We start from the raw sequence: 23,679 nt of genomic DNA on the forward strand, positions 1-23,679 counted from the left end.
TTTGCTTTGCTTATTGAACACGCGGTCATAGTCACGCGTGGGAGATACTACCGATACTGCTGCCATCTCCCAGACAAGGATATTCACGGTGGCTGGACATGGATCAGCAATTTCATCAAAGTAAATACGGAGTACAAGTCACCGGTAACTGTAGTAGTAGATACCGATACCGCGGTCAGGGCCGGAGCGTTTTCGGCTGTCGGGAATTTGACCCTGCATTAACTCGACTTCTTATTATCACATACAATTAGCCCATTAATATTAGGTTCGGCTAGGCTTCGCGTCGCCGTTTTGAATTTTGTTATTATTAACAAGGTTAATAATTCCTTACCGCGCCGAAACGGAGCGTAACTTGGCGACCGAGTCACCACTCCACGAAGACCAGTGCTGATGGTAAAAATTGTAATGGCTAGTCGGATTATCATTCGAAACAATAAGTAAGGGTACAGCCAATCGCATTGCGTCAACCGTTGAACCCCACTCTCAACAATTGCTGGAAGGCTTATGGACATGAACATATACCCAATGCGATAGCACAGTATACTTGATATCGAATATATCAGAGTAAGTGACCACGCACAATGGCACCCATAGGGGCCGCGCTCTGGCGCTCGTTGCGTGCACACCAGGTGTACGGCGCCAACACCAATGTCGGCAAGACGGTTGTGTCGACGCTCCTCTGCAAGGCTTTGGCCGAGAGAGGATCAGTGGGATTCTTGAAGCCCGTGTCGACAGGGTCGCTAGAGGAGGCTGATGACAGGTATGTACATTCATGTGCCCATTTTCTTTTTCGATCACTAACCTTGCTAGACATGTTGAACGCTTCGCAGCCGGCCCCAACGTGTTGACTAAATGCTTGTATCAATTCGACGAACCAGTCAGTCCACACATTGCCGCGCGATCGAAACTAAAAACCGTAAGCAAGGCTTTGAATAGCGCAGGTGAACTCTATGGAATGCTTAGACAATTGTAGATCCCCGCAGACACCCACATTCTCTCTTCCATCCACCGCACACTCTCCTCGTGGTCGACGAACGGCGTGAAAAATGCTCTTGTTGAGACCGCCGGTGGCGTGCACTCACCAGGTCCCAATGCAAATAGCCAGGCAGACCTCTACCGGCCATTACGACTCCCCGTAGTGCTTGTTGCAGATTCGCGGCTAGGCGGGATCTCGTCGTCGATATCGGCGTATGAGTCCCTCCTAATGCGTGGCTACGACATCCATTCTGTTCTGCTGTTTGAAGATGAGTATTATCAAAACCACGAGTACCTGCAGTCATATTTCGCGAAAAAGGCGATCCCCTTACTGGCACTTCCGAAACCACCCCCGCGACCAGAGGGTAAAGTGGCTGCAGATGCGGAGGCGCGAGACTTGGAGGCTATGAAGAAGTACTATGACTCTGTTGCTGCCCAGGCAGATATCGGGTCGCTGCTCGACGGAATGGAGAAGAAATCTCACGACCGAATTGCAGAGCTAGAATCTATGGCGACGCGGGCCCATAGCGCGATTTGGTATCCATTTACCCAGCATCAGGGAATGAAGCCAGAGGATATCACTGTTATCGAGTCTGCGTATGGCGACTACTTCCAGACCCTCGACAGGGATACTAAACAAGATGCTGCGCCTGTATTGAAGCCGACCTTTGACGGATCGGCCTCATGGTGGACGCAGGGGCTGGGCCATGGAAACCCCGAGCTGGCTCTGACAGCTGCTCATGCTGCGGGGAAGTACGGACATGTCATGTTTGCCGGAGCTGTCCATGAGCCAGCATTGAATCTGGCCGAGCTTCTGCTGAAGAGCCTTGGGAATGAAAGGTTGAGTAAAGTGTTCTACACCGATAATGGTAGCACAGGTATGGAGGTTGCAGTGAAGATGGCTTTGAGAGCAGCGTGTGTGCGATATGGCTGGCAGTTGTCCCAAAGCGAGGTGAAGATTCTCGGCCTGAAAGGTAGCTATCATGGCGACACAATCGGTGTGATGGATTGCTCGGAGCCGTCGACGTTTAATCAAAAGGTCGAGTGGTATCGGGGACGAGGACATTGGTTTGATTTCCCGACGGTAGGCATGAAGAATGGTTCTTGGAGGATAGATGTACCCGACGAGTTGAGTCAGGAGTTGGGTGGTGGTGAGGAGTTTGGCTCGTTGGATGAGATTTTCGATCTAGAGAAGCGATCGAAATCGGCGGCTGGTCAGAGATATAGTGCTTATATCAAAGACACACTGGAGGAACTAGTGTACAAGAAGGGTGTTAAATTTGGTGCATTGATTATGGAGCCTGTGTTGCTGGGAGCAGGAGGCATGCTCTTTGCGTGAGTCTTCAATGGTGAAGAATGAGACCATACACTGACAACAGTAGCGACCCCCTATTCCAATTCTCTCTTGCGAATATCGTCCGCTCGAACCCTAATCTCTTTGGCAGCTCACCCTCAACCCCAACGTCAGAAAGCAAGACTAACTGGTCTGGCCTCCCGATTGTCTTCGACGAAGTCTTCACGGGGCTGTATCGTCTTGGCCGACGCACATCCGCGTCATTCCTTGGTATCGACGCCGACATTTCTGTGCACGCAAAACTGCTGACAGGCGGCCTGATCCCGCTCGCCGTGACGCTGGCCAGCACGGATATCTTCGACTCATTCGCAAGCAGCGAGAAGAGCGATGCACTGCTGCACGGCCACAGCTATACGGCGCATGCGGTCGGGTGCCAGGTTGCCGTGAACTCAGTGCAGGAAATGATGAACATGGAGCAGCGCGGTGACTGGGACGCGTTTAAGACTTCGTGGAGCGAACGCGTGCTGAGTGCAAACCCGCACGGAGCTGTTTGGAGCCAGTGGTCTGCAGGTCTCGTGCAAGACCTGAGTCATGCTGAATCGGTCGAGAGGGTATTCGCCGTTGGCAGCGTGTTCAGCGTCACGCTCCGTGACCAAGCTGGACAAGGAGGTAAGTGCTTGTTTTCTTTTCCATTGTTGTCAGAGTGTTCGGGGCTGATTGAGGATAGGATACACGTCGACGGCGGCGAAAGGGCTACAACAAAGACTCACGCTCGGGGAACCTACCGATCCGGCGCCATTCAACGTCCATTCAAGGGTGCTGGGCAATGTTCTCTATTTAATGGCGAGCATGACGTCGAAGCCAGAGGAATTAAGTAGAGTAGAAGGATTGCTGAGGGATGCATTGTTATGACCATGTAACTGGCCGTGAAAGTGTGATTATGAATACACCATTATCAATTCATCGCTGAATAATGCAAACGGGTAAATACAAATATATCACTACAGTCGAAATCTAAGCAAAACAAGTAAGCATGGACGCGGTACAATTTCCGGTTGCTAGTAGCTGCAGTTGTCATGACACCAGCACCGCTTGTGGTCACCGCTGGTATCACTTCACTATAGAAGATAAATTCTCGACCCAGCTCATTCTCTCTTAAACTTCTCGGGGCTTCGCTATTTATCAGATATGATCACTCCGTAGAGCGAGCCTACTTGTCGGCATTCATTTCTTTCATCTACACCACGTCAATTTCACGAAGGACATCTATTCAACATGTCGTTCTTCAGGATCCCAGCACCCTTAGTGCCCTTGGGACCTGGACCTATCGACAAGAGGGTAGACACTGTCGAGAAGAAGTTAAACGATGTCATCAATAAGCATTCACGTTTCGAGAAATGGGTCAAGTCTGAGCTGTTTAAGAGAAAGAGGGCATTTGAAGAGCTTTCCCAGACAATGTTTCGGCAGCATTTCATTACCAAAAGGATCTCCATAGAGATGGTGGCCTTGAATGAATTTTCAAATCATCAAGATGACAAACTCCGCATCGAAATGGAATCCTTGAGAACGGAGGCGGCTTTGTCGAAGACAAAACTGCTGGATGAACGGAGCCAGGCGACGAGGTTGACGAAGGCCTCTGAAATCGCTGCTCGTGACTCCAAGACCCCAATGGACAGCGCTGTTTCGGTTGTGTTGAAGGATTTGTCGGCTCGTATTTCAGCTGTTGAAGAGAGGCTGCAGTGGAGCATGACGGCTTTGGAAGGCCGGGTGGATGTGCCCGAGGTGCCAGTGGATGCTCTTGACTTTGACCAAGATACTAAAGGGGCTTCACAAAAGTCTCGGGGATTGGATCCCGAGAAGAACGAGGACAAAGCTTCATCGTATTCTGTGGTGGCCGTTCGTGGCAGCAAGAGCGACAACGACAAGAACAGTTCTGATTCAGCTGAGGTTGTTGACGTCACAGAGATGCTTGACAAGTTTGAATCGTACGCAAAGACCTTCCAAGCCTTGAACGACAAGGTCACTGCCATTGCTAACAAGCATGCGCTCTTCGAAAGATCTTTGCTATCCGACAAGAAGGACTTGATTAATATCCTCGGACGCCTGGACTATGCCGAACGGGTCATTGGGGCACTTTACTCGCCCGGCGAGTTTAACATCCAGGGACAGTCCTTCTATGACGACGCGACATCGCTCCGGTATGCTGCTTCCCAAAAGGATGCCCGAGACGAGTTTGTGCGTTTTTACGGACAGCGCCTCGATGCGATCCGGTATGTCGACGTCATGCCCCCCGTTCTTCCTCTCGCTTTTCTGGCGATTGCACGGGTGCGGTGCAGCCCTGAGTTGTGGGAGGACCGTCTCGCACTGAAGCGAGAGATAAGCGACGTGACCGAAAAGATGATCGAGGCGTGGACGAAGACGCTGCCTCAGGGGAAGGGCAGTGAGCATGCGCCGTGGCCGGACAAGGAGCTGCTGGCGAACTCGAGTCGCCTGAAGATGCTGTGTCGGCGCGCCTACATTGATGTCGACTGATTCGTCGCGTGCATCGGTTAGTAGTAGACTAGGATCGGCATTAGCATAGCCAAAAATCAACAATACCAGACCCCATGATTAATATCAATCATGCATGTTACCCTAGTATGGATGCTATGTAGAGAGAAGAAGACCGCGGCTAGCCTTCTCTAGCCACGGCCCGCAACCAGGGCAGCACTATTAGATAATCTTCACAATCGCCTGCACGTGCCACGCACCTTCTGCTGCAGTTGCAAATCACAATCCTTATTTTACTAATATTTTACACATCCTAACACTACATCGGGTGCAGCGGTATCGGACAGACTCGCGACAGCGGTACGACGGGTCTCACCTCGGTTATGCAAATCCCCCGACGTGCAGCCCAATCGCGACCGGCTGGCGAGGACCCTGGGTCCAGGCAAAGGCTCTGCTGGTTGGGGTCAACGTTTTAGACTCGCCGTTGTCCCACTTGGTGCTGCAGATGCCCCTCGCTGTTAGTATTACTAACTACTGTTGTTATCATTCGTATTGCCGGTGAAGACTAACCCATGATTGATGATGCAGATTGAATTTCTCGACTGTCATTCCTCCACGATCTATCCATTGAGATTCAGTCCCATGTTAGTGTAGGAAACACCAAAATGTCATCCCGGTCGCTCATTCGCGTCGTCCGGCGCTCGTACGGCACCGTCCAAGGCGCATCGACATCCACGGCCACCGGTGCTCCTGTCTCTCCCTGGACATCGCCCAAAATCCCCGCCGCCTTGAAGGATGCCACCGCTGCCCAGAAGCCGCGCACAACCTGGACGAGAGATGAGATCCAGCAGATCTACGAGGCTCCTCTGAGCCAATTGACTCATTCTGCGGTATGATCAGTCTCTAATCATACTAACCGATTGTAGGCAAACACTCTTGAGCAGCTGCTGACACGCAATCAGGCAATCGTCCATCGCCGCTTTCACGACCCAGCCGCTATCCAGATGTGCACCTTGATGAATATCAAGACCGGCGGATGCAGTGAAGACTGCTCGTACTGCGCCCAGTCCTCACGGTACAATACCGGCCTCAAAGCAACAAAACTATCCCAAGTCGACGATGTATTGGAAGCAGCGCGTATAGCGAAGAAAAACGGTAGCACAAGGTTCTGTATGGGGGCCGCGTGGCGTGACATGCGCGGTCGCAAAACCAGCCTGAAAAACATCAAGGAGATGGTTTCGGGCGTGCGAGGAATGGGCATGGAGGTGTGCGTGACACTGGGCATGATAGACTCGGAGCAAGCGAAGGAGTTGAAGGATGCCGGATTGACGGCCTACAATCACAACCTTGATACGTCGCGGGAATACTACCCCACCATAATCACATCACGGTCGTATGACGAGCGCTTGCAGACACTGAGCAACGTGCGTGACGCCGGGATCAATGTCTGCTCGGGCGGGATTTTAGGCCTTGGAGAAGCTGATTCCGACCGTGTCGGTCTGTTGTATACCGTCTCGACGCTGCCTGCACATCCCGAGTCATTCCCCGTCAACGCCCTCGTGCCGATCAAGGGAACGCCGCTGGGCGACCGAAAGATGATTTCGTTTGATAAGCTTCTCCGCACGATTGCGACTGCACGGATCGTTCTGCCCTCTACCATCGTCCGTCTTGCGGCGGGACGCATCAATCTGTCCGAGGAGCAGCAAGTGACGTGTTTCATGGCCGGCGCTAATGCGGTTTTCACTGGCGAGAAGATGCTGACGACTGATTGCAATGGATGGGACCAGGATCACGAGATGTTCCAACGATGGGGATTTTACCCTATGAAGAGTTTCGAGGTTACAAGAAAGGAAGAGGCAGTTGTGTTGCCGGAGACGATGACTGACAGTGCGACTACGAGTCAATAAGTACAAGATTTATCGAAACGGCTTTTAGTGGTTGATAGATATCATTGTTGATGGTTTATGATTGGTGCCGACTTGACATCCAAATATATACATGTACACTGCGTTCGGCTTTTACCAATAACAAGTTTATCCTTCGGAATCATAAAAATGTTGACTGTGCCGCATTATTGAAAGCAAAATCAATCAATAGCAGGAAAAGAGACTAAATCTGTACTAATCTCCGGGTTCCACCATTACGGGCACCCCCCTCAGAACTCTAGATTTATGTCATCTGATAAAAATTGGTGTGCATGCAGATGAAAGGCACAAACTTGTAATACTATATTCAACCATTTGCCAGATTAGTGTTGATGTTCCTTGTCTACCCCAGGCTATATACTAGACCTACAGAACTATCTTCCATATCAATCGATACCGCCATAATGCAACATTCCTGCGATCCTTGCATAGAATCCTTAGCTCCTTGCACAAATCGGGTTAGGCCAATTCAATTGTTATGTACTAATTAATCTGGGCTACCATTTGGCTGGTGCCTGAGACATAAATCGATTATCAATTGATATATGCTTGGTACGCTTTACGTGATTCAACTTGACAAACTCGACGCTTATCTAGAACTTACGCTCTGACGGGCAAACCACCCGACAATATTATTGGCATTTAATTTTACGAATCGCGCAAGTTGGTTGTCCAGCAAATCCTAGAGGAGCGCAGGCTCCACATTCTTCACCTCCGGCGATAGCTAAACCTTCTTCTTCCTGAACCAGCCTATGTCTTACTAACTCGAACGCCTGAGCACCGGGCCACGTGTGAGGCAAATTAAATTAACATTCTCTCCCTTTCCCTATGTCACTTTCGTCAACTGCCAACTGTCCACTGTTGAAATTTTCTTGTCAGCTGGATTCAGACTGTGACAGTAATTCACGTGCTCTTTCGTCTTTAAATATAGCCCCGGACCAACAATCCCGCGAGAATGGGTCTCAACGTGGCTGGCTAATTTTACGATCCGGGCTTCCGGCCGTCCTGAACTAATGCTCTTGTTGGATTGAATTCTTCACAACCTTAATGATTGTAGGCGGAAGTTTTTACCGATTGGTTATAGGCAGATTGGTTTGCAACTTTATATGAAAATAAAAGCGCTGCAATTTGACGTGCGGAGTCCAATCTGGAACCTCGACGAAAATTTCTCTGGCCCTGATGCCATAACACTTCTAACGATTGATTGTACCTGGTGGAGGAGACTCTGGCAAATATGAAATTCACACAAATTGACATTGATCGCTATTTCGATCGCATTCATCTACCCTTGAACATAAGGCAGAAATTCGAGCATTCTGCAGGCGGAACCGATCCTGAATGTCAGCTTCAAGCATTAACATCGCTGCTGCATTACCACCTCGGCGCTATACCGTATGAAAACAGCTCGCTACATTATAGTCGTCATCAGGCGATTGAACTGACTGTGGCATCGATTTATGAGAAAATTGTGCATCGTGGACACGGTGGTGTCTGCACCCAAGTCAACACCTTGTTTTCTGAATTATTGATTGCGCTGGGTTATAAGCTTTACACGACCGCAGCGCGAGTTAACCGGGCTGCAAGTGCGGCAGCAGTGAACAACAACTCAGCAAAAACTCGGTTTGGTACTTTGTGAGTCTTCCTACCTACGTATAGTCGGTGACATGCCTTCGAAATTAGGTCTGTGTTTCAGTGAATCCCCGGCTGACGGTATTGGAATAGGTCACATATGCTGATAATCGTCGACATCAATGGCCAAGAGTATTTGGTAGACGCCGCCTTTGGGCCTCATGCCCCAACCGTCCCCGTGCCCATGAAGGAAGGCCTCGAATTCACCGATATGGGGTCACGGAGAGGCCGGCTCATTTCTGCCCCTCTAGATCAACATAGGGCGCAGCATCTGAAACACTGGCGCCTTCAGTTTAGATGGAAAGAAGAATCGATATGGATGGACTCGTACGCTTTTTCCGAAATTGAGTTTACAAGCAACGACTACCACGCGTTGGAGCGCCAAGCCAAGACAGACCGGCGTATGTGGTTTATGACTCGTGTCATGGCTTTTCGGCATTTGCTTGATAAAGAAAGTGCTGCTCCGATTGGTTTCATCATGTTGTGGGAAAATGAGCTGAGACGGAAAGTGCATGGTCATTACGAGACTCTGGATCTTCATTCCGAGGAAGAGCGGATCTCTGTTCTGGAAAATCTTTTTGGGGTTTTCCTTGACGACGATGAGAAGGCGGAGATTATCGGTACGGTGTCTTACATCAAGCCGAAACCGCGCACATCGTGCACGGTGTTGAGGAGATCATCCGGGAATGACGTTGAGAATACGGAGATTAAGAGCAGGCTGTAAGCCTTGGTTTCATCAATGCGGTGTATCAATATGCAACAACTGTGTAAGTGTCCTGTTGCCTCTTTCATAATCATTTGACTAAATATTGTCAGAAAACCACCATTTAGTCAACCCTGTACAATATTAGTATTAATGTTTAGAATCTCTTTCGTCCAGTAACAACCTGTAACCAATGTCGGCACACCCCGCCTTGTTTCAATTCCTCTGCACATTTTGCGACAAGCAGTCTGAGGCTATCACCCTTCTCTTTATTACCGCTGTTATCATGCAACGAAGCATGCTCCAGATATAATACCAGAACCATCTGAGTGTACGCTGTTAGGAAATCAGGTGGCGGACCGGTTCGGATACATTCAACGTCTTGCACGCCATGGGTCTCACAAAAGTCCTTCAAGGTTGTGATCCAACTGTTCCAGACCGAATATTTAGCATCTCAACATATAGGTAGTTGGAAGATGGAATCCTTTACCCTAACTGCCTTCCGTTACTGAAGCCCTCCCGCATAGCGGTCATCGCCGCAATTGGTGCCTGAGGAGATAATTTATATGCTTTCGTGTATGCTTGGTCATACTCATCCCATTGCAGAAAGCCACCAGGTTCTGTAAAGGCATTTAATCAGCGCCAATTACTTGAAACAAATTACTTGAAACAAATAACCTGAAAAAAATAACTTAAAAGCGTGGAGTGGTGATGAAAACAAAGGTCCTTACTGAGTAATTTCAAGCAGAAATTTAGCGGAGGTAGGGGATTATTATCCTCGACCACGCAAAAGAATAGACGGAGATGCACGATATCAAATTGACCTATAAACTCATCCGGAGGATCTGACATGGCATCTGCAATGCGAAAGGCGACATTATCGGGGACGCCATCGGGAACTGGAAACTGCTCATCAGAAATATCGAACCCAACGAAGCTGCATGATGGCGATAAACGGCGTGCCAGGCTAAGAATGAATACACTGTCCAAGGAAAGATATTAGTTCAACAAACCTGCCTCTCGAGAGATGATGCACAGCAAAAAAGTGAAGACGAACCCAGTGCCTGTACCCACGTCGGCGATCCGCAGGCCTTCGGAAGAATTATCTGCTTCTGCTCGGGGGTGAAGATCAAAGCCCAGTGTTTCTTTCCAGAGATAATGCTGGAGATTCAACCTGATATATGCTTGTTAGGTCTCACCGCCACCAGAAGCTTAGACTATCGTGAGTCATACCTAGCAGATCCGACAAAGTCGCGACCAAGGTCGTATCGAGTTCCACCATCTAATCGTTCCATGGTGAAATGGATGAATACAAACAACTGGCAAATTATTAGTAAAATTAAAGCTGAACTGCAAACTGTATAGTAATTTCTTCAATAGTCTCCTTGTCACAAATGGAATCTTTGGTGATATTAATACTATTCTCTTCATATGCCCCTCCACATGCAACAAATTGTGGCTTGCTGAAACTCGGCGCCTCCATGAGCTAAATCAAGATAAACTAAGAGACCCCCGCTTTTTATTCAGATTTACAGTAAATATAATTACTAAATTCCTTAAATATGCACAATGTTGACGTAGTAATAATAGTTCGTTCCGGATGCTGCATTAGAACGTCGGAAAATTATACCATTCTCAGAAGACGTAGGCAAAAATGAAATTGAGATGGAACAAAAATGCCCGACACTCATTATTTACATTTTCATTGTGAATAAACTTCATCTATGAGTAGATGTATCTTGATTCTTCATATATTAGCATCTTCGAAGCATCAAACCCTAGCATACCACAAAGCTAGATTGCATGGATTTGGATAATTTTTTAGTATCGGTTAATATTGCCTTTATATTAGTGTCATGTTTGCATTCATTCTAAACACTTCCCATTTTTAGGATGTCGCGCATTAGTTCGCCGAGCATTAGTTTCGGTTGGTTGATATTACAACTAGGGCAAGGATGAGTATACCCGTCTTCGGTCATCGACTGGCATTGCTTAGGCACGCTTCTATTGGTAATAGTCATGTTTTCAGGGTGTTTTCAAGATGTATGAATGTTTGTTGAAAGTTTTATGTGGACAAGTATAAGCGTATCACGTTTTCTCTCTCATCTGACGTCAGGTGTCAGATAGATGGAGGAAATATCCATTCCCAGTAATTAGAAAGTAGACCAATGAAGAATATGCAAAGGTTTGGGACAGTCTAAAGCCTCCGGCTAGTAAAGTCATTCAATCGTTGCATATTTGTGTAACCAGTAATGCTCCGTTATACGCTGAACCTTTCCTATTGGTCTAAATAATCCAGGCGATTTGACAATTCTCCCCGTTTGCTGTACAGTCCTTAGGAAAAGTCGGGGCGACAGTGATCCCCGCACCCTCTTCTCTAGTTTGATGCTTAAGCGAGCAACTGGACTATCGTTGTTACATTGGCTAGAGAGTTGGTTGAGACGTTCCCTGCGGTTACGCATGTTAAGCGTAAAGCCGATTCCAACGAATCAATTCTGTCTGGAGATATATATCGCGTTGGGAAAGCGAAAAAATCCAATAGGTAGAGGCAAAGGCCCCAAAGACCTAACAAATGCGGCACCTCGCAGGCCTAAAGGAAGAGGGGTAGACAAGGGCAAGGGCAGCAGCCTATACTGCCTGCCTTTGGTAGATGAAACCTGAACGTATGGTCTAGAAGACCTAAAAACCCCATTACCTCTTGGAATCATGCATCTGCTACGAATAGTCATATTATGAGGTTATTGGCGGCATTTACGCGCTATGAGTTGGAGTACACGTTGTCCGCTCTGTATCTCGCATTGTTGGCGTATTAATTGAATTCTTCACTGTGAATTGGTTTGGAGTGGTAATTTGCTGGGTTCGCTTTTTCAGGCATCGAAGCTGGAGTATTCCATTATAACTAGCACTTATCTACTCTCAGGCCAACTCTCATAGTACCTAGGGATAAGCTAAGTGTAATTTCGCCACCTTATTTAGTAGCGAGTTTCATGATTTCGGAACATTTACGAGGCGCAATTCTAGCGTTATCAGAAGAGCAACACTTTATAAACTTAATAGATGAGGAGACAAACTAATACGCCTGTAAGTGTGGAAATACTACGTATTCAGAGAAGATTTATGTTTCGTTCTAAATTTGGTTCAAAGGCATCCCATCCCATTTGTTCGATATAGTAATTGCAGCTTACTACGTAACTAGCTAATTACTTACTGTCATGCTGTCACCGGGAACGTACAGCCACCAACCCCGGCCACGTAGAACGATCGTTCTGTTAGGCGTCAAATTCGGGTCATAAACAAAGTTAAGCTGCTTACTATGCATTGTTGGCGAACCCCAGTACCCGTCCTTCTAATATCATGACGACAATGGCAATCGTAGACGGATGTAAACACATGCCAAAAGAAAGATAAAGGAAAAAAAAAAAAAAAACAAAAGAGCCGAGATGGAACAAGGAGTATTCTCTCTACTCTTCGGCCGCTTGACTCAATTCTTTGAGGATGGTCAAAATACTTGTTCCAACCCAGGCCCTCTCCGTCATGGTCCTCCCGCACCTAAAGCAGGCCTTGGTGAGTTTCTATAATTAACTTGTCTCCTTGTTTGAAAGTTCGCTGATTTGCATTATGCGCAGACTGGGAAAACCTGGACATGACCAATCACATCCCCGTCAATGACCATGTTGAGGTTAGGTTCCGCCAGTCCACGCAATCGTGGAGCAGCCCTATCCTAGTCAAGGGAAACGACATTTCCATCTCGGGCATCTCTCCTGGTCTCAACTACGGCCAGCAATGCTACGAAGGCCTGAAGGCTCTTCGTCAAGCCCCATCTACACCAGATGGGGAGGAGAGCATTGCTATCTTCCGGCCCACCTTCCATGCTACTCGCATGGCAGGCTCTGCCGCTGCGGTCTGCCTTCCGCAGGTACCTGAGGAGCTCTTCTTGGAGAGTGTTCGCTTGGCTGTCGCCTCCAACGCAGAGTATGTCCCGCCGGTAGAGTCTAGCGGCTTCCTCTACATCCGACCCGTGCTTTTTGGTGCCTCTGATGGCCTGCCACTCAAGCCATGTGAGGAGACCGTTTTTGCTGTGTACTGCCATCCTGCTCGAGCCTACCACGGCGTGCATGGAATTAAGGGCGTTGTATGCGAAGAGTTCGATCGTGCGGCTCCAAGGGGGATGGGCCGGTTCAAGGTTGGAGGAAATTATGCACCGGTATGGCCGAAGTAGCTTCAATTTATATTCAGTGTTACTAATAAACCTTTTTGGAAAAAAGGTCTGGCGACACGCAGCCAAGGCCATGAAGATGGGTTTCCACATCACACTGCATCTTGACAGTGAGACGCATTCGCTAGTTGAGGAATTTGCCACCAGTGGCTTCATTGGGCACAAACTCATCGACGGCCAGGACGTGCTTGTGATTCCCAAGTCAGAAAACGCCATTGAGAGCGCAACCTCCACAAGTCTCAAAATCATCGCCGAGAGAGAAGGCTGGAGGGTTGACCAGTCTCCTGTAAGTCGTTCCGCCCATCCTTTTTTCTCTTTTTCTCTTTTCTTTCAAATTCTGAGGGTATTTTCAAAAATCTGACTGGCATCATAAAAACTCCAGCTCCCATTTTCTTCGCTTGGAGATTTGGATGAAGTCATTGCAGTTGGTACTGCAGCCGCAGCTGTTCCGATCGCCACCATAGATCAGCTTTCTACAAACAAACAATATACCTTCAAGGCCACAAGCGAAGGGAAGCTTGTCGGTCTTGCACGTATAATGCTTGATATTCAACAAGGAAGGCGCCAAGACGTTGATGACTGGATGTTCGAGGTGACAGGTTTCTAAAGATGCTTGGACACATTTACCTCATCCCTCAAGAAGCACATGCAGCCCACGCCATCGAGTGTAATATATTTCCTCCTCAAATTGAGAATTAGTATGCAATATTTCTTTAATGTCTACAAGCAAAGAGAGAAAACATATTCGGAACCTATACTTTATGTAAAGATCGCTAGCTACAAATGGAACTCATTTTTTTCACTCTCACAAAAACCCAAGTTAAATGCTAGGATTATTGTAAAAAGGAGCAGTAGTTGACTAAAAATTGTAGTACGTAACTCGGATTTCAGCACTTTGGATCTCTCATGTGGATGGATTATATGGCCAATACTAGTTTTAGGTAGCTTAGAACTCTGACAGCAAACTGAAATGCACAGAGGTAGCAGGAAGCAATATCATTTTAACAGAGACGTCATCCAGAGTTCAAAATGGATTGATAGTTCTTTTGGCTGCTCCGTCCATACGTGACTTGTCCTACATTTCTTACTCGAACACAGCAAAGTGTCCACTAATTCATGTATTGGGTAATACTTACTGCACGTAACTTGCTTACTACCTTAAATGTAGTAAGCATTCGGTGTAGTGTACCACCAAACCTGGTATTTTGTCTGTTTAGGCCCCTCCTAACGGGATAGCTATTGCTACCTCTTCCTACGCCATTTCCACACTTTGCCCCCAGAGACTTCACATGTGGAACCAAACTGTTGTCCGACACCGCGTTCACAAGAAATTGGAAATTTGATTCTCCTGATTCTGCCGTTATAGTGCAAATTATCACGATGGACGAAGTCATGCTCGCCCTAGCGGCGGTGGCTTTCATTTGGGTTGCCACCAACGCAAAAGGTATACCCCTGTCATATACTTTCCAGCTATTGCCCTCGGTATATCGATTTATTCTCCCTCGTGTTTTTCGACCCAATCGTGAGCTAGTCAGGTCCTCCGACGAGACAGAAAACGGCTCGTCATTACTACGCCACTTCACGTATGCGGTGCCGTTGCTCTTCCAATACTACACCACCAAGTCACGGGTGATTCTGGCCGACATTGATATCAATCTCCACAAATCCAACAGCACGTTTTTCACCGATGCAGACATCAGCCGGGCCACGCTTTTGAGTACCTTACTGGGGAAAGCATTGGCTGACGTGGGTCCAGCTACGCCCGTTCTTGCATCGGTCCAGTCGAAATTTCTGCATGAAATCCGACCGTACCAGGCCTATTGGGTGTGTTCTCGGATATTAGCGTGGAATGACAAGTCACTCTATACGGTGACCTATTTCCTGCGTGAAAACATGGCGCAGCTGCCCGTTGAGGTAGACATCCTGGGCGGAGGTCCTACAGCGGTGCTGCGGCACGACAAGCTCAAAAATGGCGTCTTAGCGGTACTGGTGACAAAATATGTGTTCAAAGCTGGACGAAAGACAGTGCCGCCGGAAAAAATTTTGCTGCGCGCTGGCTTATTGGTGGAGGATGATAATAATAGTCATGATAATTTTGACCAGGACCCCTGGGCTGGGAAACGCGAAATTTGGAACGAGAGCAACATAGATGTAGCGATTGGACATGGTTTGCAGTACATCAGAGAGAGCATGTTCTAGATCGTAATTAGTTAGTAGTTCGTTAGGTAGTTGGTGAACTGATTAAACATTGTGGATCAACAGCTCGCTAGATTGGCTTGGAGAAAGGCCGGAAAGTTAAGCTTTTGTTTCAAGTTACCACAAGAACATTGCGGCCACGCGAGAATCGGAAATCCCACCAGCCCTGCTCTCTTCGACCAACATTCAAAGAATTTTCTGGGGCCGGTTTAGGAAGGGGCAGACCAGCTCAGATCAGCCTAACAGTTAATATATTTAGTAACTTTTAGCCTCCCAGCTGTTTTATCCCGTCTTTATCAAATGAGCCCCAAAACAGCTCCCAATCACGTCAAGGGACAATACTCTAGCCTTACCCAATATACAGTGTACGCCTGATGGTGAGTTCTCATGTATTTTACAAGCCTCGATATGAACAATGATCTGTTTCAGCGGCGGGTCTCGTCCGCCAACAGATGACATTCCAATATAGTAACGGACGCGGGATAGTTTAAGCGCTCAGATCCTAGATATTCGCCTATAGTCTCTCAGACGCTGAAAGTCCCTCAGTCCTGATGCTCGCACCGAATCGAAAATATAAGTTAGCCCAACCCACCCTCGTCAATCGTCTATAAGGGCCTCGCATTATCCACACTCTTCTTGTCAGCTAGTTGAGCTTTCAGACCATCATGGAATCTCCTATCATAACTCCTTCGCAGGTCGAAAGCTCGACCCTTAGTTCGGCTCGTACAGGTCGACGCCGCTCTGGGCGTCCAAAAGCTAATTCGTACAGCGATCTGATGAAGCCAGGCGAGAGCTGGGGAGAACTAGCCGATGCATCAGAGCGCAGGAAAATCCAGAATCGCTTGGCACAACGAGCATACAGTAGGAGCTCCCAATTTCCTTTGCTCAGTTCTTGTGTGGGCTTGATTTTATTGATATCCTTTTTAGGACGAAACATGCGAGATCGCGCAAAAGAGGTCGAGCTACTGAAGACTGAAGTCAAGATGCTCCAGCAAGCAGTTAGCACCACCACTACCAGCGGTAATGCTAGCGAGTCAGGCGAAAGACTAGCCTCAGCGCCATCGCATGGCAGCTTATCACCCGGCTCTAGGGACTCTATAACGGAGTGGGAATTGAAGAATAGCACATGCCTAGACAAGTGGTCCGAGACAGTTTCGCAAGACCATGATATGCTAGGCGACTGCCTGACCTGGCCGACAGATCTGGACCAAGACTTCGGTGACTGCTTTCAAAAGGTGAAGGAACCTACAGTAACCAGCAATCCTATATCCATTCCCACCTGCAAAGTGGGAAGCGATTCATCCACTTCCGATCTTTCAGCAACCATGTCCACCTATACCTCATCTGCCAGCGCCATGAACACTATGGGATGGATAGAATCAGAAGTCTACGAAACTTTCAAAGGTCATGGGTTAAATGACGCCATCAACTTCTCACACTCACCGTCGTCGCCGTCAATGACGGCTACCAACAGTCCAGCATTGAGTCCGATATCGAGCCCAATACCAGGATTGGATGGCCAACGAAAGACATTATCTGGTGCTGCCAAGCCAGACCGAGACCTAGACGCTGACGAGCCCTTGATTCACATTGCGATCGCGCGAGGCACATTTAACACGCTGAGGCTGCTTCTCAAGACATATCCGATATCGGTCAATAGGAGAGACAGGGCTGGCTATACGCCGCTGCAACGAGCCGTCATCAATGGGAGAACGGACATGGTGGCGTTGCTGATTGAACACGGTGCGGACCCAGGCCCATGATGAAATAGAATAGATCCCTGCGCATCTACCGGTGTTTGGTTTTTGATTTTGCTTTTGCATTTGTGTTTTCGGTGTTCCGGGATTTCGTTCATTGGCTCAGTTCTACCAATGTTTTTTTTTTTCGTTTTTGTTTATCTGGGGTGGTGACTGGCGTTGTTACATCAGGGGACAAGCAAGACAATTGGAAACAGCACGGGAGCTCAAATCGGAATTGGGACTGAAAACAAGCTTAGACCAATGAAATTTGCCGCCATCGCTAGAAGTGGTTTGGTCCTGCTATGGGCGTGTCTCCTTTTTATATATCCTGAGGCATCTGGGAGGGTCGAATATCCCTGTGCCAATTCCGCGGATGATCGGATTAGTTTCTAACAGCGTAAGCACGAGGAACCCCAACTAGGTACAGTGGCACTGAAGTAGTTTCAATAAAGAGCTAAAAGGCGCGCCTTAGCGCCAAAACGAATATATAGGTCTAAGCTGAAAACTGAAAGCTTACTATAACAGTGTTGTTACAAGTATTTTGATTATGTTACTGGATAGAATTCAAGGCGGTCAGAAAAATCATCAAACCGTGCATACCAAAGACTAGACCCTGTTGCTGACCAAGGAGTTTCTTTGGAGAGTGTTCTTAGGAGAGTGGATTCTTGACCTACATTTGCAAGGAAACCCCTCCCGAGTTCCTCTTTCCTGAAGTTAGAAACTTTTAGAGCAGTTTTGATATAGTTCGCATTTTGTCAGGAACAAGGCCTAAGGATAAGGATGGTTGAAATTTTGAAAGTGGGTGCACATTTGGCCGTGTAACCCATGAAGCTATTCATTTTACGTGGAAATGGGGCGCTGAGAAAGACCGGTGCTGTACTAACGAGCACACTCATCTCGTTTATTACAAGAACCAGAGGGAGTTTCTTTTTAGGATTGAAGACTGTATAGCGAGATGCAATTGCTCAGGTTTCTAGGCAGTGACTGCGGTGCTGAGGCAACAGACTTGGAGTAAATAACTAGGTTGGTAATGTGCCAATCGCGACATTTGAGGAAGACATTGACGCAAAAATAGGTGGCTCAAAACAGCTCATGGATTTTTGAGAAGCGGGAAAAGTCGTCAATCGTAAGAAATTGATGACACCACATGTCTATGACATGAACCGATATTGGTGTAATGACTCTCGCGTAGTAAGGAAGAGTGAGGACGGATGACAGCCTGGCTTCAACGCTATCAGTAACAATTACAGTTAGCCTCAAAAGCTAAGGCGGAATTATTCGTACAAACAGTAGAAATATTTAAAAACATCAGTATTTCATAAAGTAGAAAGGGATAACATAACGCCGTCATGACAGGAATAAGCGTAAATAATGGTTAGTTGTTTTGCTATCCGTGGAATGGCGCAGCCTAGCATTCGGGTAAAATCGACGCCTAAATATTATTTGCTTACTACACACCACAGGCAATAGTAAGATCCAACATAGTGGTCAATATTATAGAGTAAAATTGGCGAATAGCTAATGATATCTCCCCCGCACACAATGCTGCCAATGGTGCCGTCTGTTTCTATCTCCATCTCCTTGTTGAGATTGACAATCTGGTAACGCAGTTAGGGCAAACCGTTATCGAAAATATGCAGAGCTGGATGATGTAGAGAGAGATCGCTCCGATCACAGCTTCTATTTTTTTTCGCCCTACTCTACGCGGTGTGGTGTTTTTAGTCGTTGTTGTATTTTGTCTCGATGGGCTCCCAATCCTCCAAATGCCCGATCGAGGTCGAGACAGGGTTTGGACCTTCGGCCGATTGCTACGACAACTTCGACTTTACCCTTCTGTTCGAAGAGTCTATCTTGACCATAATTCCCACTCTATTAACACTCTTTCTTCTTCCTTGGTTCATTCTCCGGCTGCGAAAGAGTGAGAGGAAAGTAGGGGAATCAGGGTATTTCCTGGAAAAACCGGTAAGAACGAGAGTATACAGAGTGGGAAACAAGTTGATCTCAAAATCACATTATGTGAAACAGGTTGGATGGGCTGCACTTTTTGTGGCCACTATCGTGCTAGTCGCCCTGACTATCGATCACCACACACCAAAGACACGAACCTCAATCGCTGCCAATATCCTTGTTCTCATTTTGATTCCCGGCCTTGCCTTGCTATCTTATTGGCAGCACCTACGCAGTGTCCGACCATCTGGACTTTTAGTGCAGTACCTTGCTCTGACTCTCGTGTTTGACATAGCTCGGTGTAGGACACTATGGGGAATTCAATCGGCCGAGAGTGTCGCTACGGTGCTCAACGTCGCCATCGGCGTCAAAACGGCCCTGTTAATTCTAGAGGCAACTGAGAAGCGTGGCATTTTGCTTCCACAATATAAATCGCTGCCTGTAGAGGCTACATCCGGAGAGCTGAATCTATGGTTTTCGTGGTGGTTGAATCCAATTTTGATAAGCGGTTTCAAGAGGCAGCTGTCAATGAAGACATTGTTTGATGTTGACCCGGTGCTTAAAGCTGGAGAGGATGAGGGTAGTTTGGCCAAAGCGTGGAAGAACTGTGCGTGAAACATCCTTACACTGGTATCAATTTTATGTCAACTGACATGGGCTCGATTGTGCCCTTCTTAGGGAAATGGAAAGAGTCCGGGCTAGCTCTCATGATTGTTTGTATGTTACATAGTAGGCTCCCTCTACTCATGTCCATTTTGCCCCGTCTCTGCCAGATTGGATTCACAGTTGCTCAACCATTTATCCTTGAGCGTACCCTCGACTATATCCAGGGCACGGGCTACGAGGATCGACCATCCGTTGGTACCAGTCTCATTGTGGTATATATCATTGTTTACGTCGGTATTGCTATCACGACGGCTTTGGCGCAACATTGGACGTTTCGAATGGTCACGCAGATGAGAGCAGGCCTTGTCGACTTGATTTATCGCCACACTCTCGAGATGTTTCCCACGGCCCTGGAAGGCGCTGACGCCGTCACCCTTATGAGTACCGATGTGGAGAGAGTTACTAGCGGTCTTCGCATGTTTCCCGAGTTGTGGGCCAACATCATTCAAATTGCGGTGGCTATCTGGCTGCTTCAGCGGACGCTCTATCTCGCCGTTCTAGGACCAACACTTGTGACAATCGTCTGTACCGGTCTTGCAGTATGGGTGGCTTCAGGAGCTGGTGATGCCCAGAAATCTTGGTTAGACCGGATTCAATCCCGAGTGGCAGCGACGGCTAGTATGCTTGGGGTTATGAAATCTGTCAAGATGACCGGTCTCACCAAACCTCTTGGCAAGAGAATAAGCGACCTCCGCGAAGAGGAAGTCAAGTCATCTTTCACCTTCCGTTTCATTCTCGTCAAGCTGGTAACTCTGGCCAACATCTCGGAGGCTATGAACCCGGTAGCCGCCTTTGGCTTATACATCATCCTTCAGCGCTCCAGCGACTACAAAATCATGAACACACCCAAAGTTCTGCTTTCGTTGGTTCTTTTACAGCTTTTACTGGTTCCTATAGCCATGCTAATCGATAGTATCGCCGGCTTCGCTGGTGCTATTGGGTGTTTCGGTCGAATTCAGGAGTACCTAGGCACGGAAACCAGACGAAATCCAGCGTGGGACAGCGGGAAGCTGATACCCGTTCTGCCGAATATCAAGCAAAAGATATTCTCAGACGACCGGCCATCCCCAGAAACAATGTTTTCAAAAAAAGACGACTTGACCGAGGCAAAAAACCGGACATTTATGGCCAACAGAATGCAGTATCAACCAATGAGCACTATATTTCAAGAGACTGCCATAAATTTTCATCGGGTTGTCGCTGGATGGAAAACGGGCTTTCCTGTGCTGAGAGACTTGACCTTCCAGGTGCCTCGTGGCAAATTTACCATGATTGTTGGCCCCGTAGGTTGTGGAAAGTCTACTCTACTTTACACACTGTTGAGAGAGACTATAATTAGTGATGGTTTAATATCCGGCTCTCTTGACGAAGTAGCGTTCTGTTCACAGTCGCCATGGATTTTGAACACTACAGTACAGCACAACATCACTGGTGGGTTTGATCTGGACAAGACGTGGTATAGTACTGTGGTCCAAGCATGCCAGCTGAGTTATGATATTGCTCAACTGCCACAAGGGGACCAAACAATTGTGTCCAATCAAGGAATGGGCCTAAGTGGAGGACAGCAAGTACGCCTATCACTCGCCCGAGCCATATATTCTCGTAGGAAGGCCATTGTCTTAGACGATATTCTTAGCGGCCTTGATGCAACGACCGAAAAGTCCATTTTCTCGTCTCTCTTCGGTCGATACGGACTACTCGCCCAGCACAGAGTAACGGTTATCCTTGCTAGCCACGCCGTCCATTGTCTTCCTGAAGCCGACCATATCATTGCCCTTGGTCAGGGTGGTCACATCATCGAACAGGGCACCTGGGATGATCTGTCAAGGGCTCATGGTGGCTATATTAATGGGCTCCAGGTTCAAGAACGATATGCTCCAGGCGAAAGTAGCAAGAATGGCGAAGCCACCAACAGAGATGACTCCAAGCCTGTGCTCCCTCGGGTTGATGAGACTGGCGACGCGCAAGCTGGCGATTTTTCTGTTTATTCCTACTACGTCCAGTGTTTCGGATGGCCTCGATTGGGCATCTTTGTCATGATCAGCGCCGTCTTCGGCTTTGCTATCATCTTCTCCCAGGTCTGGGCGGAGCGGTGGGGGAATTACAACACTGCGCATCCCAATGACCGCGCGGGATACCACTGGGGAGTATACTTTACCATCGGTGTTCTGGCAATCAGCTCTTTGGTTACTGGCTGCACCTTTTTTGTCATGAGTCTTGCTCCTCGCGTGGCGAGAAGATTTCATTCCCGACTCCTGAGTACAGTCCTGAGTGCTCCTCTATCATTATTCTACACGACAGACAAGGGCTCCATCACGAACAGATTCAGCCAGGATCTAGAGCTTATTGATCTAGAGCTACCTGTTTCTCTCGTCCAGACGATCATGATTTTATTTATCATCACCGCGCAAACACTGCTTATGGCGGTGACATCCAAGTACCTGGGGGCAGCTCTTCCCTTCATTCTTGGTGCTGTAGCCCTACTCCAAGTATTCTATCTTCGAACATCACGTGTACTGCGTCTTCTAGATGTTGAAGCCAAAGCTCCTCTCTTCTCCCATTTCCTCGAAACGCTCAGCGGCGTTGTGACGATTCGGGCCTATGGCTGGCAGAAGGCATACACTATGCGCAATATTGCCCAAATCAATGAATCTCAAAAGCCATTCTATGCACTCCTCTCTATCCAGCAATGGCTTGGCCTTGTTCTGGACCTTGTAGCCGCTGGTATCGCGGTCATATTGGCAACTATTGCAGTCAAGAGTAAAGGAAAGACCGACTCTGGCCTAATCGGCCTTGCTCTTGTCAACATTGTTGGTTTCGGCGGCGCTATCAAGAAGCTGATTGTGTTCTGGACGCAGCTCGAGACTTCCATTGGTGCTGTCAGTCGCGTTCGGACTTTTACTCTCAATGTGCAGCCAGAGCACCGACTTCGGGAGAGGGAACCAGTACCGCCTAAATGGCCTGAAGAAGGCGGAATTGAGTTTGATAAGGTCGTGGCCTCGTATGACGGGGAAAACAATGTCTTAAAAGGCATTTCACTCAGCATCCAGGCCGGTCAGCGGATTGGCATTTGTGGACGCTCGGGAAGTGGCAAGAGTACTCTGGTATCGGTGCTTTTCCGATTGCTGGAGCTCTCACATGGCAGCATTCGCATCGACGGTATTGATATCGCAACTATTCCGCGTGAAGAGGTTCGCTCACGCATAATTGCCCTCCCACAGGACGCGTATCTTCTTCCAGGCACTGTCCGTTTCAATATCGACCCGCCGGGTGAGAGGTCAGACGGAGATATCACGGACGCTCTCCGCCTGGTCGGTATGTGGGAAATATTTGCGGCACAAGGTGGACTCGATGCGCCTATGGAATTAAATACTATTTCGCACGGCCAGAGGCAGCTGCTATGTCTTGCACGGGCGACGATGCGCTGGTCAACGATCTTGGTCCTCGACGAGCCGACTGCGGCAGTTGATGTCGAAACGGACGCCACGATGCAAAAGATTATCCGAGAAAGATTCAAAGCGCATACTATCATCACCATTGCGCACAGATTAGACACGATCATGGATTATGACCGCATAGCCGTCGTTAATGCTGGACGGTTGGCCGAGTTCGGTGAGCCGGCAGCATTATTAGGTGGAAACACCTTATTCAGGAAGCTCTACAGGGACATGAATGGGATGTATTACGAGGAAGACGAGGGCACAGAGACTGAGGAAAACAAGCCGTACCGAATATCGGGCGAGAGTAACACTGGGACTTTGATAGAAGATGAATATCAGATTGATCATTTGTAGGTATATAACATCTTTTGTACATAGAGCGCTCTTTAGATGTGGGGCAGTAGCTTTGCATTATACAAATGATTGAATCAGTGAAAAAGATGAAGTTCAAAACTTGTC

General features: G+C 47.9%; 9 protein-coding genes across 9 annotated transcripts; 8 read left to right on the top strand and 1 right to left on the bottom strand.

Annotated features, from left to right (window-relative positions):
- Positions 1-212: 212 nt before the first annotated feature.
- Positions 213-3,232, top strand: BGW36DRAFT_382274 (onanonoxo-7-onima-8-eninoihtemlysoneda). Its single transcript, XM_046216510.1, has 6 exons — positions 213-230; positions 332-760; positions 811-916; positions 974-2,310; positions 2,358-2,938; positions 2,997-3,232. Exons 2-6 carry the CDS (start codon positions 582-584, stop codon positions 3,179-3,181), a joined length of 2,388 nt encoding a protein of 795 aa, XP_046070345.1. The 5' UTR covers positions 213-230; positions 332-581; the 3' UTR covers positions 3,182-3,232.
- On the top strand, positions 3,233-5,054 carry BGW36DRAFT_382275 (uncharacterized protein). The gene is made up of 2 exons (XM_046216511.1): positions 3,233-4,945; positions 5,020-5,054. The coding sequence occupies exon 1, from the start codon at positions 3,545-3,547 to the stop codon at positions 4,799-4,801; it is 1,257 nt and encodes a 418-aa protein (XP_046070346.1). The 5' UTR covers positions 3,233-3,544; the 3' UTR covers positions 4,802-4,945; positions 5,020-5,054.
- Positions 5,055-5,424: 370 nt separating this feature from the next.
- Positions 5,425-6,666, top strand: BGW36DRAFT_299419 (putative biotin synthase; the record flags this gene model as incomplete). The annotated part of the gene is made up of 2 exons (XM_046211531.1): positions 5,425-5,649; positions 5,722-6,666. The coding sequence occupies 2 exons, from the start codon at positions 5,425-5,427 to the stop codon at positions 6,664-6,666; spliced, it is 1,170 nt and encodes a 389-aa protein (XP_046070347.1).
- A 1,252-nt stretch (positions 6,667-7,918) lies between these two features.
- On the top strand, positions 7,919-9,037 carry BGW36DRAFT_299328 (arylamine N-acetyltransferase 2; the record flags this gene model as incomplete). The annotated part of the gene is made up of 2 exons (XM_046211521.1): positions 7,919-8,316; positions 8,407-9,037. The coding sequence occupies 2 exons, from the start codon at positions 7,919-7,921 to the stop codon at positions 9,035-9,037; spliced, it is 1,029 nt and encodes a 342-aa protein (XP_046070348.1).
- A 92-nt stretch (positions 9,038-9,129) lies between these two features.
- BGW36DRAFT_382285 (S-adenosyl-L-methionine-dependent methyltransferase) lies at positions 9,130-10,490 on the bottom strand. Its single transcript, XM_046216512.1, has 5 exons — positions 10,250-10,490; positions 10,074-10,190; positions 9,748-9,998; positions 9,507-9,636; positions 9,130-9,444 (listed from the first exon to the last, which is right to left on the bottom strand). The coding sequence occupies exons 1-5, from the start codon at positions 10,309-10,311 to the stop codon at positions 9,174-9,176; spliced, it is 831 nt and encodes a 276-aa protein (XP_046070349.1). The 5' UTR covers positions 10,312-10,490; the 3' UTR covers positions 9,130-9,173.
- Positions 10,491-12,591: 2,101 nt separating this feature from the next.
- On the top strand, positions 12,592-13,910 carry BGW36DRAFT_453096 (branched-chain-amino-acid aminotransferase). Its single transcript, XM_046221865.1, has 3 exons — positions 12,592-13,220; positions 13,282-13,518; positions 13,615-13,910. Exons 1-3 carry the CDS (start codon positions 12,660-12,662, stop codon positions 13,837-13,839), a joined length of 1,023 nt encoding a protein of 340 aa, XP_046070350.1. The 5' UTR covers positions 12,592-12,659; the 3' UTR covers positions 13,840-13,910.
- Positions 13,911-14,612: 702 nt separating this feature from the next.
- Positions 14,613-15,431, top strand: BGW36DRAFT_453098 (uncharacterized protein; the record flags this gene model as incomplete). Its single annotated transcript, XM_046221866.1, has 1 exon — positions 14,613-15,431. The coding sequence occupies one exon, from the start codon at positions 14,613-14,615 to the stop codon at positions 15,429-15,431; it is 819 nt and encodes a 272-aa protein (XP_046070351.1).
- Positions 15,432-16,093: 662 nt separating this feature from the next.
- On the top strand, positions 16,094-17,191 carry BGW36DRAFT_462834 (uncharacterized protein; the record flags this gene model as incomplete). The annotated part of the gene is made up of 2 exons (XM_046222181.1): positions 16,094-16,289; positions 16,356-17,191. 2 exons carry the CDS (start codon positions 16,094-16,096, stop codon positions 17,189-17,191), a joined length of 1,032 nt encoding a protein of 343 aa, XP_046070352.1.
- A 1,719-nt stretch (positions 17,192-18,910) lies between these two features.
- BGW36DRAFT_453101 (P-loop containing nucleoside triphosphate hydrolase protein) lies at positions 18,911-23,574 on the top strand (the record flags this gene model as incomplete). The annotated part of the gene is made up of 4 exons (XM_046221867.1): positions 18,911-19,129; positions 19,193-19,721; positions 19,793-20,799; positions 20,923-23,574. The coding sequence occupies 4 exons, from the start codon at positions 18,911-18,913 to the stop codon at positions 23,572-23,574; spliced, it is 4,407 nt and encodes a 1,468-aa protein (XP_046070353.1).
- Positions 23,575-23,679: the final 105 nt, after the last annotated feature.

The sequence above is a fragment of the Talaromyces proteolyticus genome (assembly GCF_021365285.1).
Source record: "Talaromyces proteolyticus strain PMI_201 chromosome Unknown BGW36scaffold_8, whole genome shotgun sequence".
In the NCBI taxonomy this organism is placed as follows: Eukaryota; Fungi; Ascomycota; class Eurotiomycetes; order Eurotiales; family Trichocomaceae; genus Talaromyces; species Talaromyces proteolyticus.